The sequence below is a fragment of the Xiphophorus maculatus genome, chromosome 22 (genome assembly GCF_002775205.1).
Source record: "Xiphophorus maculatus strain JP 163 A chromosome 22, X_maculatus-5.0-male, whole genome shotgun sequence".
Taxonomy (NCBI): domain Eukaryota; kingdom Metazoa; phylum Chordata; class Actinopteri; order Cyprinodontiformes; family Poeciliidae; genus Xiphophorus; species Xiphophorus maculatus.
In genome coordinates, this window is record NC_036464.1 from 17,067,702 (window position 1) to 17,087,290 (window position 19,589).

At 36.5% G+C, this 19,589-nt stretch overlaps 1 protein-coding gene across 2 annotated transcripts in view; it reads left to right on the forward strand.

Moving 5' to 3' along the window:
• Positions 1 to 19,589, forward strand: part of LOC102230391 (VPS10 domain-containing receptor SorCS3-like) — a 62,925-nt gene that overhangs the window by 9,086 nt on the left and 34,250 nt on the right. For both annotated transcript variants that reach the window (XM_014470936.2, XM_023328077.1), the window contains exon 2: positions 16,746 to 16,813. In XM_014470936.2, the coding sequence (XP_014326422.2) occupies positions 16,746 to 16,813 (68 nt within the window). The remainder of the gene's footprint in view (positions 1 to 16,745; positions 16,814 to 19,589) is intronic.

The following is a 19,589-nucleotide window of genomic DNA, read 5'->3' on the forward strand; positions in this document are numbered from 1 at the left end:
TCAGCTTTATTAGTGACAAACAAGCACTTATTGGCGGGTAGGCAGCTTTGCTCTAAAACACCCAGTTTCATCTGATGGGCTTATGTGCCTCTGTTCGTCTCCGGCAGTAAGCAATTACTTCCCTCTTCTTTTACCTTGGACTTTCTTTAACTCCCAGGCTCACCGCACCACTGTCCTTACCACCACCCCCGCCTCCTTCAAAAATAATTTACACAGAAGATTCCTGGTTAGGCTTACAACATTTTATGCATGACTTTAAATAAATAAATTACATAAGCTGTACTCTTTTCACCAACCCTCGCCAGTGGACATGCTGGAGCAGAAACACATGGCTTCCTCAGGGACTGTAGATATGCAATTGTGGTTTCCAGCAACGTGAAATAGTCATAAAGTTTTCAAGTAACTAAAATGGTATTTACATAAGGATCAGACCGATCTTATGAGTACTCTAAGTAAAATCTCTCACATACAAGACTCTTCACGTGGATTCTGTAAAAAATTTGTATCTTTCATGCTAAAATGAATCTGAAACGTTCTTTTGCAGTAGAGCAGGACGCTGTAGAGACGTGTGCAGCAGTTGTTAATGGCTATCGCTAGCTTTTCATGTTTTTCTTGACAATATGATGGTTTTTAATCTATTTTTATGTTAGAAATAATTATTAATGCTACAGTGACAAACAGACTAGTTTTTCACAGCTTTGTGAGTAGAAACCAATACCTTGTCCAGCTCTTTAAATTTAGATCAAACTAATCCTTCCACCAGTTAACATTTCATGGAAGGCTGCTCCTATAATCACTGTTAGATTAGCGGCAGGTCACTTGCACTAGCAGTAGTAGAACTCGGCCATGTGTTTTAAGAAGACTTTAGCAGAAGCTACCAAAAAAGGTAAAATTAGAGTATCATATTTTAATATGTTTCTTTTTTCATTTTAAGTTTTATTTTATGTCACATTGACAAAAATAAATCACCCCTTACAGTAGAAATAATTCAGTAAAATCCCAGTTTTTGCTCCTCAAAAGACATGCATGTGTGCTCTTTTTCATGAATCATTTGTGCTCAGGGACCATAATGCATCCCATCAACATATCCTCTCAGCACTTCCTCAGCACTTACAATTTAGCTGTTCCTCACAAAGTGCATTTTAAGCAGTAAATACAGAGTTCCCATCAGTTTCATATTCAAGCACACTGACATTGCTTGCCTCTCTCTCTTTCTCTCTCTGTGCACCACACACACACACACAAATACACACGCACATATTTTTATCCATCACATTTAATCAAAGAGACAAAGCGGGTGCAGAATCATATTTGACAGTTTTGCATGTGATTAATTAGTTTAATAGCTGTTGCAGCGAGGAAGACACATAGTATATTTGTGATTAGTTTATGAAAACAAATTTATGCATTTTCTGATTGGGAAAAATCATAAAATTGAAATCCCAATTGGCTGACAGCTTTATTAGTCATCAGGGATATTTCGTCTACACACACTGCCCCACTTCAGGGTAAAAAATGTTGCGCCTAAAGGTCACAACAGATTGTGTCTTTCTATCCAGATATCAGGCAACCTAAGAGAACCTGGTTTAGCAAGATTATGTGCCGAGAATCACTACACCTTGAAGCAGCATATTGCCTGAAGCAACACAGCAGCTACTATCATGTTTAAAGATGACTGGAACTGTTCAGGTGGCAGTCAGCTTAAATAATGGCACGAGTTGGCAGCTTACAGTGACAGGAATGTATTAGTTGCAGGGTTGAAAATGGCTTTTCCTATCTAGCGAGTAACAAAAGACCCAACCTAAAGTGCCACACACACGGTGCAATCAATGGAAATGATGGAAAACTTCCAAACAGAAAATGGCACATTTAGAAAACAGAATACTCACTCATTAGATATCCTGGAACCGATCCTTTAAAATAGCTGGTTTGCTGTGCCATAATAATAATAATAATAATAATAATAATGAAAAAAAAAGTATATATATATAATAATAATAATCAGAGTTATTGTCTGGCAGGCTGCGTCAATAAGTGAATTAATTTTGATTACAATTTTGGCAGAACTCATGACAGGATAAACAAAATCTTTGCAGAGGTCAGATTTGACAAACCTGCATATGATTTACATGACTTAGTGAATGAGCTGAAACATGATGGAAGTGTCATCAAAAAAATTGATTATATAAATCACAAAACAGAGTCTAATTATATTTTGGCTTTTCTGTGTTTGGCTTTTCACTCATTCCCTGAGCTGCAGCACGTAACATTTAATTGCTAAATGTGTGCCAGAAGTTTCAGTTTTGTACAAAATGTACATGATCACATGAGTTTGAAGCTCTTTTCCTTCAATTTAAGAGCAAAATGCAAAGTGAAAGACAGGGTTTTATACTCAGGGTGTTTGATCAAGAACATTGAAATATTATGTGGTATTTTCAAATACTTTCTCTTTTGTTTCTCATTTAGCAGTATTTCTTTATTATCAAATGTGAAAGGAAAATGGGCTATTTTGTTTCTTTTGTACAGAATCAATGTGCCAATTATCCCTCAGTAATACATTTACTGAGTAATACAAAAGATATTTCACATCTTTTGACTTAAAAAGTTAGTGTTTCAAAATTGGAAGTATCACAATTGTCATCATTTCATATTGTCTTATTTTTAGGAATCAAACATATGTATGCATTTTTGTGTTCGTGTGCGAGTGCAGAGCCGCCACAGACTCAGGGGTTATATGATGAGCTAAAAATTCATATACTCTACTTTGGGAACAAATAATGTCCCTGTGGCTCTGTTGGAGGGATTATTACTGCTACTGCTGCTTTTTTCCCCAGCTGTCTGGGGGATATATTGTATTCATTTCTGAATATATTCTTATTTATTTCAGTCCTGTTTCCAGGATATGTCACTCGATCAGAGTCATCTTGTTATGTTAGTCGTATAGTCTCTCTTTTTCTGTGCTGCCTGTCTTCACCAACGTAAGTCTATTTCTGACATTTTTTAATATTTATATACTTTTTTACTTTGTGAAAGGCCAATAGCTGTTTATACAGATCATCCGCCCTGAGGTCCAAACAGCTCTGACTTGTCTCCATTTTAATGAAATTTGATTTAGTCTAAATTAATTTATATTATTCCAGTGTATTTCAGCTCAGTATAGTCAGTTTGAGAATCATATCCACTTACAAACAGTTCATTCATTCCTGTTATGGTACAGTGCAAAGAAAAAGAAGTTGACACAGTATCCAGTGGAACAGTCTGAGGGATAGTGTAAGCCAATGTGATGGAGAAATACAGATGTCTTGGTTTTGTAACTTTTTCTTTAGGGCACTAGCAATCCCCTGTAATGTTAGCTTTGATTATTAGTTATGCATTTCAATTCAGCTGAGTTCACTTACATAGGGTCATTTCATAACAAATATTTTGATGATGTCAGCAGACTAGTAGTACCACCAGCAGTGGCTGCCAAAGGAGATTCAATATTTCTCAACAGTGCAGGAAAAAATCTAACCCAGGTTCCAGGTATGTTTTAGATGAGGGAATAATACTGTGACATCACTCAAATCCAAAGCTATTAATTAAATAAAAATATATTAGTAATTTTAATAATAGCAATATTGGCAAATCCACAAAAAATATATAAACCAAAAATATTGGCATATTAAAAATTAAAAGCAAACATGAAATGTGCATGAACTGCTGCCCATCTAACCACTTTTATAACATAGAGGTAGTTTTTTATTTTATTTTCATGACAAGATAAAAACTAACCTTTTGCTTTGGTTCATGTAATGTCTGGAAATTGTAATTTATATACAGAAATTTAGTGCAAGAATGAAGTTCTTTGGCTATGTAAATAAAAACACACACACAAAAAATCTCCCTAATCTTCACGAGCTGCAGCTAAACATGGTAAAATATGCAAATAAGTTATAGGAGAATCGATATCACATCCATGATAGATAAGTTTACCTCATGATCTGAGTCATATAACATTTGTGATGGAAATGCTCACTTTGAACTCTCTGCCCCTTATTGGCTCCAAAAAAGTCAGGCAGAAGATAAGCTATTTGAAGCCAAAGCTGTAAGGGAACTGAAAGACTTCTAGGAAGTAGTTATATGGAATCAGTTCACCAAAATGCAAATATCAAACCCTTTACACAAACAATTAATTTTAAATTATATAGACTTTATAATGTGATATTTCACCCAGCCAGATATGAAATCTTTGCTGTGGTTCATGGTTTACTGAAAGACAGGATAAAATGAATCAAAATGATTGTCCTCATGCTTACAGTGAAAGAATGCAAACGAACTGGCAGACTGAAAAGTCCTAATGCATCCCCATAACATACAATGCATCAAATTAGTTTTAGACTGCTACAATTTTACTAAAACTTTGTCGTACGTTTCCAACATTTAAATTACATAAATAAATGGCAACCAAATTTGTCCTTGAACACCAAGTCCCTTTTGATTTTACCTTTTAAAGTGCAAACTACAATTCGCTGTCTGACAATGTCGGAACACAGGAGGAGGAAAAATAAGTGCTGGTCCATTAAACATATTTCTTTGACTTTTACCCCAAGTTTTCATTAAAAAATGAAGCAGGCCATTCACAATCTTTTTATCCCTCTGAGGGCAAAAAAAACGGTTTATTGTTTATTGTTGTTAAAGGAAGAAAAGCCCAACATGCCCACAAAATCTCGTCACAATAGAGCCGCAGTTGAAGTGAAACCCATTTCATTAATTTCCCCCCCATAATGGACTGAATTGATTGTTGAAACCTCTCAAGCTTGAAGCATTTGTGTTATATGACCAAAGCTCAGGAGTTGGGTGGATAAGCAAACATACAGATCGCCGACTAATGCACAAGGTACATTTTGCCGGAGTTTACTTGATGAAAGCAGCTTTCCCCAGAGTATGTTTTCGCCCACAAAAATACAAACAATCAATTTTGTCCACAGATAAGACGGGCACAGAGTAAGGCCACTCTTCGACCACACCATTTTCCTGAAAGACATTTGTCTCCCTGCTAAGTAATCTGCCTTGGAAACCTCCTAACAGAAGCACAATCAAGATGTGGTGGTTTTTCTACCGTCCACCCACTTGCACTGCTTCTTGATTTTGCTGTCTTTAAGAAGTCTATGCAAATGCGCAGGGGTTACTGTGTTTCTTTTTCTCTGCAGGTGTTTGCATCAGGTAATTTCTAATGAATACATGAATATATTAATCTTAGATCTTACAAGCAAAAATAGACTGGCATTTTATGACTACTTTGTTCTGACATATAATAATTGTCCTCATTTTGATAGTTTGCTTACCATATCAGTACTGCTGCAGACTTGTATTCTTATAGCTCTTAGATGTCTTAGCCAATATTGCAAAACAGTACTTACTGCGTGTTTTAATGGGATGGGTTTCCCTGCCCACCACAAGACTGGAAACAGTTTTTATAAAAGAATCCAGAAGCATTTAACACCTCTGTCACCTAGAAGCAGATTTTTTTTGCAAATATTTGTTGATGGGTAGGGGGTTAGGTTCACTTGATAGCAGGACACCAATGCAAGGACTTACAAGAACCGTATTTTGGCCAAGTTATGACTTTATAAATTAGCTAGAAAGTGTATAGGTATAATCCAAAATCAGATTACACAAAGTTTAACACACATTTATCAATACATATATGAGCAGTGGTGTAAATCGGAAAAAAAAATAGCTTAGAAAGAATCAGAAGGCAAAGCTACAATAAAATCTAGAGAAACATAGAAACTAGAAAAATCAGCAATCACTGAACTAAAGCAAAATTTCTTAAAATCCAAACTACCAGTAACAAAACTCAAAGTTCTCATATTTATGACTCTATTTGGCTTTATGTTTTTGACATGTTAGCTGAATATTTTAAAATACATATCGATAAGAACAGCTAAAGGTTTCTCTTAGCTCATCAGGCAGTTCATGAAGCATCCAACAGTCAGTCAAAGTAGTGGGTGACACTAAGGATTTCTCGTAGAAACATTAAAGCAGCACCTAGCAGAATTTTAAAGTGACTGCATTCTGAGTGAAAATGAAACCAGGTGGTCGTGTTTCGCAATAACTGAGCATGTGGGGTTTTCCAAGTGTCAGAGTGGTCCAAATGGAACATGATGTGCTTCTATGTGATAGTAAAACCAATTCTAGTAAGCATGTGTGCCTACCTATGTTCAAATTTGACCATTCCCTTTGAGTGCATTATTGAAGATAACTTTTGTGTCACTTAATAAAAATACTTTGATTTTCAGAAAAGATACCTTAATTGCTAACAAGATCTGTTCACCTGATCACATGGTTCATTCATGCAGAGTAGCATCTCTTCCAGCACAATCTGCACATGGCACAAATCAGAAAGTGAGCTGTTCATTCTGTGACATAGCGCCACTCCAGTACAGTGTGTTGCTGGTTCTGTTTCTCCAAACTAATGGCTAACGTTGTGTCAAGCCACATAAAAACAAAGACACGCATGCCCCCATCTACTTATTTCACCAAATAAAGCATTGCATTGCTTTGCAGTAAGCCTACCTACTTGTCTCAAGGATACAGGGTGAATGTCCAGATTTGTGCTGCGGCGTTGTAGCATAGTGGCACAGTACAGCTACAGTGCTGGAGTGGCGCTGTGTCTCTCACTGGATGAATCTTTATCACACATTTTGTTAGTCACAGAAAGTGGAAGTTCCACCAGACCGGAATGCTGAACGGTCAATTTGAATGAATCGTTGATGAACGACTCAACTCCAGGTCAGTCTGGCATGGTTATGGAGGAAGCACCACTGATGTGCAGCTCTCTAAGAAAAGTACTTTGGTGAAAGAGAGAGTTGTTAATATTGAATGCAGCTTATTAAGTAATTTTTTTTCTTTTTTACATTTGCACTTCTGTTTTTGGGAGATTTGTAAAAAAATCTTGGCCTTCAGATGTGCCCACAATGGATTTTTCCTTAATTTTGGGAGTCATGTTTCTCCAAACATGAGTTGCTGAGAAAAACCTGTCATTCACATAAATGTTAAAATATTTTTGTACAATATGTGTACAATAAAATAGAAATTTTATATTCTTTTTTTTTTCTTAATAAATAAATAACTCCTCTGATGACCATTCATATATAGCTGGCGTCTGTATTCATAGGAGGGAAAAGAGAGTGGATAAAGTCCCTCATCTATGGCAATTTTTGACATTCTGCTGAGAGGCTGCATGTTAGAATCAAAAAATTAATTCAAATTCAACAGGCTATTTGTATTATTTAATCAACAAGATTAACACTAAGTCATTGAAATACTCAGGGGAGCCAAATAGGGTCAGTACAGCTGTTGACGTTCAGTGAAATCTGCAAAAAAAAAAAAAAGCTGTCAAACTCACGGAGTGTTTGCCACTGCTGTATAGCTGTGCCCTCATTGATCAATAATAGAGATTTACAGCACAGCGGAGAAACAGACATAACCAATTAATGGAAAGCATCTGGAAGAGAACTACACATGAAGCACATCATGTTCCATTCCACTGTGGCACATTTGGTCAAAACTGAAAACAATAATCTTAAAAACTATGGTCAAAAACAAACAAACCAACCTAGTTGTTTTTGCTGACCCAGTCCTAGGCTAGGTATGGATATGTTCAGCATATAAACAGAGTTGGGTCACGAGTTTTACTTTTTGCAATGGGTTTGAAATTAATTTTAAAATCAGCTAAGTTAAGCATAGACACATGAACAATAAAAAATTGGAGCAAATGCTTCACCATTTTTCAAAGTGGTGAAACAAATTTTTTTTTTACTGCATTTTCTGAATGATTAAAATCAACTTTTTTGAGCTTTACATCATGTTATAAATGTATTCCCTTATCAAAAACATAACTATAACTAGGAGTTTCTTAAAGAGACAGAAACCCAATTTTAAGGTTTGCAAAATTGCAAAGTCAAATTTCTTTTAAGTCGTATTTGATATTTGACAGTCATATTTTATTTAATATATCAGTATACAGCTTTTTTATAACAACTGATGGTAACATAGTTACTCAGAGTCCAGACTTGAATATGATTGAACACATCTTGCCCAAAAGCTGCTGTAAATAGGTGCCAATCCTGCAAAAAGTACATATCTTTGTCAAAGTGGTCAAAGCGTATTCTGAATCAAGTTAGTAGTAGTCGGCACTAACTACTGTACTTTGCAGCTAAAATGGAAATGTTACTCAAGGTGAACAAGCTAATTTTCCAGAGTGAACAAAGTCATTACCACAGCTCTGTGATGTTGCAAGTTAAACCGCATAATCCTACCATTTCCTTTTTCATTCTTTGAAAAAGCTTCAGTAAAGTCTAATCAGATTATTGCAAAGCTCAAAATGGTTGTCTGGGAGGAATGATGAGCCTCTTCTTTCACCCACCAGACTGGGTCACAGTATGAGACCAACTGGAAAACCACCATGCTATAAACCAAGGCACAAATACAAAACATTTTGAGCGATCATAATCTATCACAGAACCGCAGTTTCAGAGGCATGTGTGATTAAGAAACTTTATAAAAATGGTGATCGTAGTTTTCTGAACATTCTGTGATGTTGATCTGTAAAAAAGCTATTTTACATGGCCTATCTGCATGCTGCCATTTTGGAGGTAACCTGTGATTAAGACAAGTTTTTCAATGTGACAAACAGAAAAGATGTTAAACATGTAGCTCTGTGTTGACAAATATTCTTGCTGCAAGTCTTGTGCAAAATATTCATTTTTAGTATCAGTTGTGAATTATCTGTCCTACTGCATCAAAACATTTGGAATTTAAAAGTTTGGTAGAAAAAGGTAGCATAAACCAACTATGCACTTGTACAGTAACTTAAAAAACATTCATACTTTTAAACCTAATCATTTTTACATTGTTGCTTGAAAGCAAAGTGTTGCTTTTAAGCAACACTTTGTAGAAAATTTTACTCCACTATGCTTAACACTAAAAATGTTGTGTTCTATGTGTTTTATTAAGCAAATGTTGTGAATACTTAAATAAATGTGATTTCTTTGTTTCTGCTTTTAATAAACTAGCGAAAAAATAAAAAAAAAAATCACTCTGTCACAATTGGTGAATAGAATTTTGAGAAAACACTTATTTTAAAATACAATTTGGAATAAATAAACAAAATGTGAAAAAAATGAAGCACTGTGAATATGTTCCACATGCACTGTAATAGTCAAATAAAACACATGGAAGTTTCATAAAAATTTGGGGCTATGAAGTCGTCTTGAAGGTTTAGTAAGTTAAATTCTAGTAAAACAAATTAAAATGTTCATTCATCATTTTCTTAAACTGCCAGAAATTCACATTTTCTGAAGCTATCAGGGAAAGTTGTCAAAATCAGTGTAGAAATTACCTCCTAAGATTAAATAAATATGATTAATTTCAGTTGCTTGTCAGACACATTGCTCTTGTAGCTGTAGTGATATGATATAAAGAGACAGAGATTACTCCCTGGAGAAGCATCTCTACACCCATGTCTTTACAGTATAATATATAAACTTACATATTTATTTTACTGAGAATGTAAATATAGATCCCCTTTGCTGTGAACTTTTCAGAAACAGACAGTAAAACAGAGATACTGAATGTGTCAAGCCTTCTCTTTGTATCACCCATTAGCTGTTGTATTACAAGGAGCCTTACACTGTTCGCTGCCATCAACTTTGGTGGTCCCTTGGAAATTAATTTAGCTGCCTCAGTTGTCCCCGCTGGTTATGTTCAAAAAGACTGCTGGAGCTACATAAAAGCAGCTGTATTCTTCACATTTCTGAGATCGCTTCCTCTTCCTGTGATTTGTTATTCCTAAGCAGAAAGAAACAGCAGTCTGGAGGTGTGATGTTTAGATTACGTGGCTCCTTTCCTTTCCTCCCCTGCCCAATTAGAAAGAAACAATATTTGAGGGGTTCCTTTTTAATGATATTTTAGTGGAGGCTGAGTAAGCAACAGGTTCTGTTTGAAGCCCAGTGTTAGAGAGCGCCGGATTACTGTGCTGATGTGCGGCAACAGTCTATTTCATTTTATTAATAGCCATATTGCAGTATGGAACAGAGATGATTCATGCCTAAATTGTGAGCTGCGTAGAAAAAACCTCTGCCCACCGGCGTATTGTCAAGATGCCTCTCACGTTCCATTGAAGCACGTTTATATTTCAAGATTTCTCTCTCTCTCTCTCTCTTTTGTCAGGAAATTGATTGATATGGAATTTGTGGAGACATGATTTGGTCCAACAGTGTGACTGCATACACTGCATGCCTCAACACTTGTGTTGCTGGGGTGTGCGAGTCTGTGTAGATGAGATGGTTGCTTTTGAGCTGACGCAGTACATCACAATGATATTACAGCAGTAACAAATTTATTGTCAAGTAGGGTGTCCAGTCAGCTATCTGAAGGATTCGTAGTCTTTGCATGCCCAAACAGCTTCCGTTCTGATGTGCCTTTTCATGTTGTACGGAAATGTATATTAGAATCTGCTTTAAACTGTGGAAAAAAAACAAAGACGGGGGATTGAAAGAGTGGAGGCAAGATTGAGAAATGAAGTAAGTAAAATGAATAGAATGTAGGGATGAAAGGATGACTAAACCTAACTACTTTGAGGTTGAAAACCAATCTGAAAAATGATTGGTTGAGTTTCCAGAGGCAAAGCTCTCTTTGCTCACATCAATAAAACATAAACATGAATAAATGCACTGCTTTTGGCCTTCCAGGGTTCGTACTTAATTTCATGTATGCAAGTGAATGATGATATGCACAGAGAATTGTATTTACCTTGAAGGCACCAAATAATTCTGGGAGCCACTTTCTGTTTGTTTGATACCAGTGCTTATAAAAAGGCAAGGCTGCAGCAGCGATTCATACGGTTTTGTGCTAAATGCAACTTTAATAGCCAAGCTCCACTAGCATTACCAAAACACACTGGTCTGTAGGTCTTGTGCTTCAACATTTGCATGTCTGCAGTAGTCTCTCCCCACTGACTTAATCACAGTTGCTTATCCTATCCATAACGTTGAACACATGGGAACACAAAGTGATGTTCGCACCTGGGGAGAAATCATCCAGTCATCTGCCTCGATGTTTTACTCCCTGAGGTGGATCTTCACTGACCCACACCCAGTGGGTCAGCATTTGTTAATGAGCCAGATAGAAAAACATGTTGCTAACAGTGAAGACAGAATGTTTAGTGGCAATTACGGTGAGGGTGTCGAGTGGATTTTTGTCTTCCAGTTTTGTCATGTAGGTGCAGCGGCAGTGAGGTAGGGAAGAGAAAACAACCGAAACAAAAAAAGGTTTCATTAAACAATTTTTGTGAACTTAGTTCAGTTTCTTTTTGGTGATTTTCTGGATTAAGACATTAAAATGTAACTATTACAGCTGTGAAAGCAAAACCCAGCTTCTGGCAAATTTGGAAAAATTCCACCAAAGTGGGCGGAGCTAAAGGACACCGGAGAATGGGGACGAGAGGAAAGGATAATGTCAACTTATCCACTTTGTTGCGATATTTATCCACGTTTCTAAACCCTCTTGTGACTTTTTCATTTATTTCTTTTTGGTATTGTTGGAGAGTTGCATCTCATCTTGACTGTGCCATGAGAAGAGCAGAGAGATAACACCTTGCAACACCGGTCAGTTCAACAGCAAACCGTCACCAATAGTCAAAGCAGAGCAGGTCCATCCCACCCTATTTCTACATTGCAAATTAAATGAATCACACATTTGCAAAGATGAATAACACTATCGAGCAATGCTTGTGTCACACTCAGCTCGCTATTCCAACTCCTGACTCGTCGCCAGGAGAGGCTGTGTGTCTGAATAAGATGGTTTTATACCCGAACGCGGATTTGACCAAGTTGTAACAAAATCGTATTGCTGTAACCATTGGAAAAGTTCAACTACTTTAGCTTCATTTCACCAAAGGAGGCCAGCGTTGAGATGGTTTTAGGTAAAGTATTGTCAAATTAAACATATTCACACACAAATGTCAAAATTTGCATAGAAACATAAAGGTACAACCGTAAATAACCTATTTATAGGGTTTATTAGCAAAAAAAAAAATGATTTAGGAATTAGTTACACTTTAAACACTTCAAAAAACAGAAAAAGAAGATAAATATTAAGGAGTTCAGAAATATACACATTGCCATATGTATAAATGATAAAACAGAGAAACTCTTAGTTCTTAAAACACTCATAGGACTTCCTAAAATAGCAGCTGCGAGCTTTCTGCCAAAGGTCAAACCGGATGTGACGTCATCAAGACTGCAGCCATCTCATCTGTAATTGATTTGCTTGTAATTAGTGTATGTGTGTGTATATACAGTATATAAGTATATGAATTTCTGAACTCCTGACTGACTCCTGGATGTTTCAACCGTACTGATTTTGCTGAACTGTGGAAAACAAAATCAAATAATCTACAGGAAAAGGCAGTTGCACTTTAAAGAACTGAGAAAATGATATAAAAATAGGCTCTGGAAATGCCAATCAGCTGTGTTCAAGCCCTTACCAAGAAGTGGAAAATGAGGGATTTTGTTGAAAACAAGTCCAGCCACAAATGCCAGGAAAATTGTGAAAATCCAGAAATAACTTCAGATGACATGCAGTACTCTCAGGTAAAAGCAGGGTACAAGCTGCTACAAGATACACAACAAGGAGGCACTTGACAAATGGGCTACACAGGTAGTTGCCAGAAGAAAGACACTGCTGTGCCAAACATCACAGAGACAAACATTTGGAGTGATGACACCAAAATGTAACTTTATGGACACAACCACAAATGTTACATTTGGAGAGGAGTCAGACTGTCTATCAGAAAAGTATGTGATTCCTAATTTTAAATAAGGAGGTGGATTGCTTATGCTTTAGAGATGTGTGAGCAAAAAAGGTGCATGCAAATTCCTCCTAATTAATAAGAGGACGTTATCACAAAACACTCAATAAAGATTCACTCTTAGTTTGGAAACTGTCTGTGGTGTACTTAGACTCTCCATTGACTTTCCATAGGCAACAACAGGAAAATGAGAACATTCAGGGGATTAACTTTGTTTGCTAGCCTTAGTATGATCATACCACCGTGGAGAGATCTTAACCATATAAGCCTGCAGACCTGCCCAAGAATTTAAAACAACTATAAAAGCCTTTTGCCAAAATGAAAATTTGACAGGTCATCCAAAACCTGTCAAATTTTGGATGACAGGTTTCCTGTTTAATAGGATGTTTTCCTATTAAACAGGAAAATCCTGTCCTTTCCTATTTTCCTATTAAATAGGAAAATATCCAGATCCGCTTTATGGAAATCTCTGACCAAGGTAGTTTGGGTATCTGTCGTTATTCTGATTTTAACAAACAAAATTGCTTAAGAATAATGGCTTGACCCAAACACCAACCATTAGTGACAGAAAAGTTTTTGTATTATCATTCAAATTCCCTCGAATGCAGCAAACAATGGTATTTTGCCAGGGAATGCCAATGTATGAGCACAGCTGTGTATTACCCAGACTATATATTTATTTGTTTTGGTGAAGAAAGTTACTTAATTGCTGTGCATCCCATTTGTACTCCCAAACAGGGGCAGAGCTATTGCAAACAACTTTTTACATAGTTTCATCCCCACAGCATGGTGCTGCCATCACCATGTTTTATAGAGGGGATGGTTTGTTCAGGGCATTTGATTTCCATCACAAATCGTTAGCCACACTGTAAAGCGGATTGGCAAACTTCCTGTAGTGTAATTCAATGTTTACGTTTACGTTTAATCTGGTATTTTCAGAAAGTGAACTATTTTGGAACAGGGTGATGAGGAAATACATAAACACTTAAGCATGTTTTCATACATGTTTTATTTGCTTGGGTTGATTCAGTTTAGGATTTTGCAGCCTTTGTTCCCAATACAAAATAATGAAAGTGAAAGCCTGTGATGGCCAAATCCATGGCCACACTCTGAAGTCGGTAACTTTTAATGCACAATTCATTTTTTCATACAAGCACAACACTTTAGTTTCAATTAAAATATTTATTAGTTTATTTGGATACATTTATTCCATTTTTAACACTCACATTTAGTTAGCATATGTATTTATATCAACTTAAAGTCAATTTTGCTTGCTTAAAATTAACTCTTGTTTGTTTTTTTCTAGCCGGTACTTACATGTCATGGAGTTGCCAGACAAAAAATGGGGCCAGGGCTCGGCAGGCTTAAATGCTGATTGGACTGCATCACTAGTTCCTGCTGGCAGGGGGAATCTGTAGTTTCTTTGTTTAGATAAGATTTTGTATTCAAGTAAATATTAGCATTTAAAGTTTAATATTTTTGCTTTTTGTTTTTGGGTGTTTGGTTTAGTCAAACGTAGCTGTACTGTTATTTGTAATCGTATTCTGTTTAGTTTGCTCTACTGTGTCTCAATTGGTCTGATCAGCCAGTATAGGTACCCCTGTGTGTCATTTCTTTTAGGTCAGTTCTGTTTGTTTGTGCAACCAGTTTGTGTGCATTTTTGCCTGAGTTCAGTTTTGTTTCTTTGACCTCTTTTATGAGCTCAGATGATCTTTTTGTCCTTTATAAGTCTTTGGGTTAAAATCAAAAGAAAAAACAAAACTATTTTTCCTAATAGTTCCTATGATTCCTCCTGTTTTTAACTCGGTTCATCACAAAAACGTTTCTGTGGCGTATGCTGAGTTAGTACACCATGTTTGATTTCTTGTAGTAAAGAAGGAACTGCCTCTAGTTTGACACTAATAAAATCAATTCCAGATTCAATTTGCCTTTTAGTATCATTATGTCCCATGACACTGAGTCAGTGTTTGTATCAAAAAAAGAACAGAGGAGACAAACGATCAACAGTTTGGCAGAGTTTTTCTCTTGTATTTATTTTTCAAAGCAGGCAATTAGGCCCGGCATCACAGCCATTTAACTAAGTCTGTTCTCCAAATTGATTCGGACTACAGCGCTGGACCTTGCAGACACGGTGCATTTAGTTATGCAAATGCTTATCTCTCCGTGTGATTGGTTAATTAACCTGCAATGCAGATAGTCCCAGCAATGCATAGTGGCTGTTTGATGGCTAAATTGTGGGTCAATTGGGTTTTTAACATTTCCAAAGCAGACTTAGTGACGTGTCTTTTGTTCCTCTGAGTCTGTGCAGCTTTTCACAGTTTAATAACTCCTTCCATGGGTCCCCATGAGGTTAATGTGTTTAAACTCACTGTAATTGAGCTTTTGACCTGTCTTTCATGGTTTCTGTTAAAAAAGGAAATCATCATATTATATCATGTTTTATACCCCTTGATTGTTATTACCCACCATCCCTTCTCATCGCTCTGCCCCAAACTGTCTATCCTGTCCATCCTTCTTGCCTGAGTTATAAGCATTCACACGGGAAGTCCTTTATAATTTTATTGGAGTGACAGTAATGCATTTGCAGACCATTTTCCTCTGCTGTCTTTGCCTAAGCGGGCAATATTTTTGTTTCCCCCCAACCAACCACAGATAGTTTGCAAAAAGTGTGACAGCAGACTTGACCTACCTAACATAAGATTCAATATTCAATCAGAAATTTCGACAACATATTAGCAGAAACAAAGGGAGGAAAAAGAGAGGGAGGAGCCATTCAGCTATTAGCTCCATGTCTGCTTCCTGTTCACTGAGCAATTCAGATTTTGTTATTTAATGGGTATCATTCTGCATGATATACAGACGCAACACTTGACATAACACATGGAGCTTTTTTTCTTTCACAATCCCACAACCAGTAGACTGATACATCATGACAAAATGACACGTTATTGTTGTCGAGATAACCACTGCATGAGGCTGATATACATTGGTAAAGAAATGTGCCAAACATGTCCTATACAGTTGACTTCATTGGGTGTAGAGAGATAATGTGTGCTACAGAGGCAGTATAATTTCAACAGTTTGAGTATAAATACCCCTCAAACTTTTTCATATTTTGGTGGCTTGTAATCACAAAATTAAAAACGGGATATATTGACCGATTATATCCAGTAATTCTGATACCGATTTGTTTCAACAGTCTTTGAATGATCTAAAATAAGTCACATTTGGGTAATTTTGAGGACTGTCAGAGAACATACAGCACACACGCAAAATGCTATGCGTGGCAGAAAGTAACACCCAAAACACACTATCTCCTCCCATCCCATGACTCATCTCCTACTGTGAGTCATGGGATGATTTTGTTTAAGGGTGGCCAGTCAGATGTAGCTGAAGAGAAGATGAATGGAGCAAATTACAGGTCTCCAAAATACTTGAGATGTTGGTATAGAATCACTGTTTAGCAGAAAAATTAAACACGCAGTTCAGAGCTACAATTGACTGGTTTATTCATTCTTGTCATAGGAAGTCATAGACTTAAAGCTAATTATAATCTATGACAACTTTAAATATTGCTGATCACAAGGACACGCCTTCTAGTCTGACTGAGGTTGAGCTATCTTGCAAAGAAAGATTTGTAAAAATGTCAAATCTCTAAAGTGCAAATCCAACACAGCAAAAGGCAGCTCTACAAAGAGTTGGCAGAAAGAGGGCTTAAGTACAAATGTTCCCCACACATTTCAGATGTATATGTTTTAAAAAATTGAAAAGCTTTTAGAATTTTACTTTAGCTTCGGAGTTATACTCAATTTTGAATTGGCATATTAAAAAAATAAGTTTGCAGTGTAATAAAATGTGAAAAATCCATCTGTTTCTGCTGTTGTTGCAGGTGATCCTGATTTTGACTAAGCTGTATGACTTAACCATGGGGACCGTAACCGAGAGCTCACTCTGGAGGTAGGTTTTAGTAATTTAATCATAGCTGTTTTTATTTTCCAGTATAAACATATACAGGTTAGGACACCAGGCTTAGAAAAAGAAAAAAACCAAAACAAAACAATAAGAATAATATATTCATGGAGAGCATAGCATACTGTAAGTATGATTTATAGTGCTCTCCCTCTCTAGGATATGAACAATCAAGTTGCAGTGGAAGCCACGGTGAAGTATGTTTTAATAAAGCGTTCTGAAGTGGTTAAGATTGAACCATCCTCCTCTCTGCTTCCTGCAGCCCCATAAATAAGTCGAGAGAGACTGCAGGAGGCTTTTAGAGAAGATGCTACCTTCTGTCCATCATCAGCACAAAAAACTTTTTTGAAAGGCTGTTTCTGAAAGATAAACCGGATGACTGATCTGAGAGCTTCTTTGTTTGGATCTGTGGTGCTTTTCCTCTGACCTAGAAACTTTCTGATTGACTTTTTGATTGATAGTCATCTGTAACCTTTTGTTTCAGCAGCAATTGACATGCAATTGCTGCTATATAGTCATAGCAATTTCATTCCGAATGCATTAAAGGGTGAGTTACAGTGCCCTGTCAGGTCATAAATAAGAATAGAATTCATTAAGGATTATACCACAAAGTCCAATACTGTCTCAGATATGCCTTCTCTCACCTCTCTACAAGCCTGCAGAGAATTCATTTCTTTCTGAAATACGTATGAAAAAAAAGAAGACCATCAGTCCAGCAAGCAAGAGCCTTAAATTAATATCTGTTTTTCCAGCGGCATCTATACCCACTCTACTTACTCCCTTTGAAATTCCATATTGTATGTAGGAGGTATTCCATCATCAAGGTGATTCCTTTAACAATGGCCTACAAGCAAATAAGAGTACCTGAGGGGGTCCATGGAGATCTCTTAGTAGGGGCATTAGAAAAGCAGTGATCTCCATGTTATGAAAAGAAAAGAGTAAATGATTTCCCTGACAACACCATAAATGATTTATGTCTACAGCTTCTGGGCCTCTGCTTGTGGCAAAACGCAGCATGCAGATCAATGGGTGATATGCATGAGCTGGCGAAACACGCCTCGATTCCCATTATGTTTCCAGATGAAGCCTCACATTGTAATCACATCGTTTAAGAGCTCTTCAGTCAGAAACAGACAAGGAGCACTTAACGCTTAAATACAAATGTTTTTACTGGTCGCGGTTTGTGCAAACAAATCCCAACAGGAACAGTTCAAGTTAATGCAAAGACAATGATAGCAGACGGTGGGTTCCCATCCAATTATGTGGCAAAATTACATTTGGATGCACCCAGGTAGAACTGAGAACATGGATTGGCCGTTTGTGAAAAGAAGAAATAGCAAGCCATGAGTGACAAAGCACATTTGCCCTTGTCACTGGAGTCACCTTAGTAAAGTGCAGGCATCTTTAAAACACTGCTGTGGATATTTTTGTTACATTCTCACACAGACATTTTAATTAAGGCCAACAACTGGCTCATTTCTGTATTCACATATTATGTTCTCCTTAAAGATAAACAGTGAAAAGACAACAAACAATCTAAATTAGCTGAATTTTGAGCTGATGCAGATTTAAACTAGTAATAATTTGAGATAAATATTTCACAGACACCATTCAATAAAATTTAATATTTATAAAAATTTAATTTATTTTGCTACATAAATTCACTAAGTGAAACACATAATATAGATTAATTATATAGACTGATGTTTTTAAGCCTCTGGTTATGTTATTTATGATTTTCCTTTTGCAGCTCATGAAAATGTAACATTTAGGAATTAAATATAACATCAGTCCAATAAAACATTTTTAATCTGGCTTTGATAAAAAAGCTTAATATCTGCTAAAATGTTTATTTTTCAACTGGTACTGTTAATTTGCCAAGCAATCCTCATCGCACATTTTCATTTCCTGAATATGACTCTGTTAAGAAATTTGATAGAAAATGTACTACTCCAAAGGTGACCTTAACACATTGCTAAAATTCTGCTTTATTCAAAGCTTCATTTTCAATGCAGAAAACAGAGTCAGTGAAATCTTTTGGCATTCATAGTTTTTTGCATTGTCTGAGGATAAAGAAGATGTAACTTCCAATTAATCCTGGTGGCGTTATGAACTATGGCACAGTGTTAACACACATCCAAAATTTTTGCAAATGCTAAAGAAGTTAAATGCCTTTACATAATAAGAAGATACAACATTCTGGGAGCCTAGTTGTGGTTGTTTGAAAATAATTTTAAGGTTAGATTTTCATTTCTTCGTCTTTTTCGCTAGCTGTTATGTACAGTATATTCCATATTTATTTTCAGTTCGCCCAAAGGTCTTCAAAAGGATTTATTTTGGAGGGCTGTGATGGACATAGTGGATGGTTAATCTTGTGTCTGGGGAACAATTTACGTGTTGATTTGTTAGAAATCATTATCCTACTCTAAGGCCCAGTTGACAACCCATTTTCAGTTTCCTGTCAGAAGACACCAGGTGTTTATCCAAAATTTGCTAGTGTTGCAAAGAGTTGATGAGGCTATTTACTCTAAGAAGGACTTCAAACAAAGGTCTTTGGAAAAGCAACAGGCACACAGCATCACAAATCAAAACTGGGTTTTTAAAAACTGAGATTCTGTTGCTAAAATAAAAATAAGTAAGGGTTTTCACATGTCTTTAACAAGGGTGCCAGTACATGTGGAGAGCGTGGGGTATTTTTGCCCTTGCATATTCATGTCATGTCAAAATGGCCTAATTGCTCGAAAACAGTCATCCTAATCTGGTA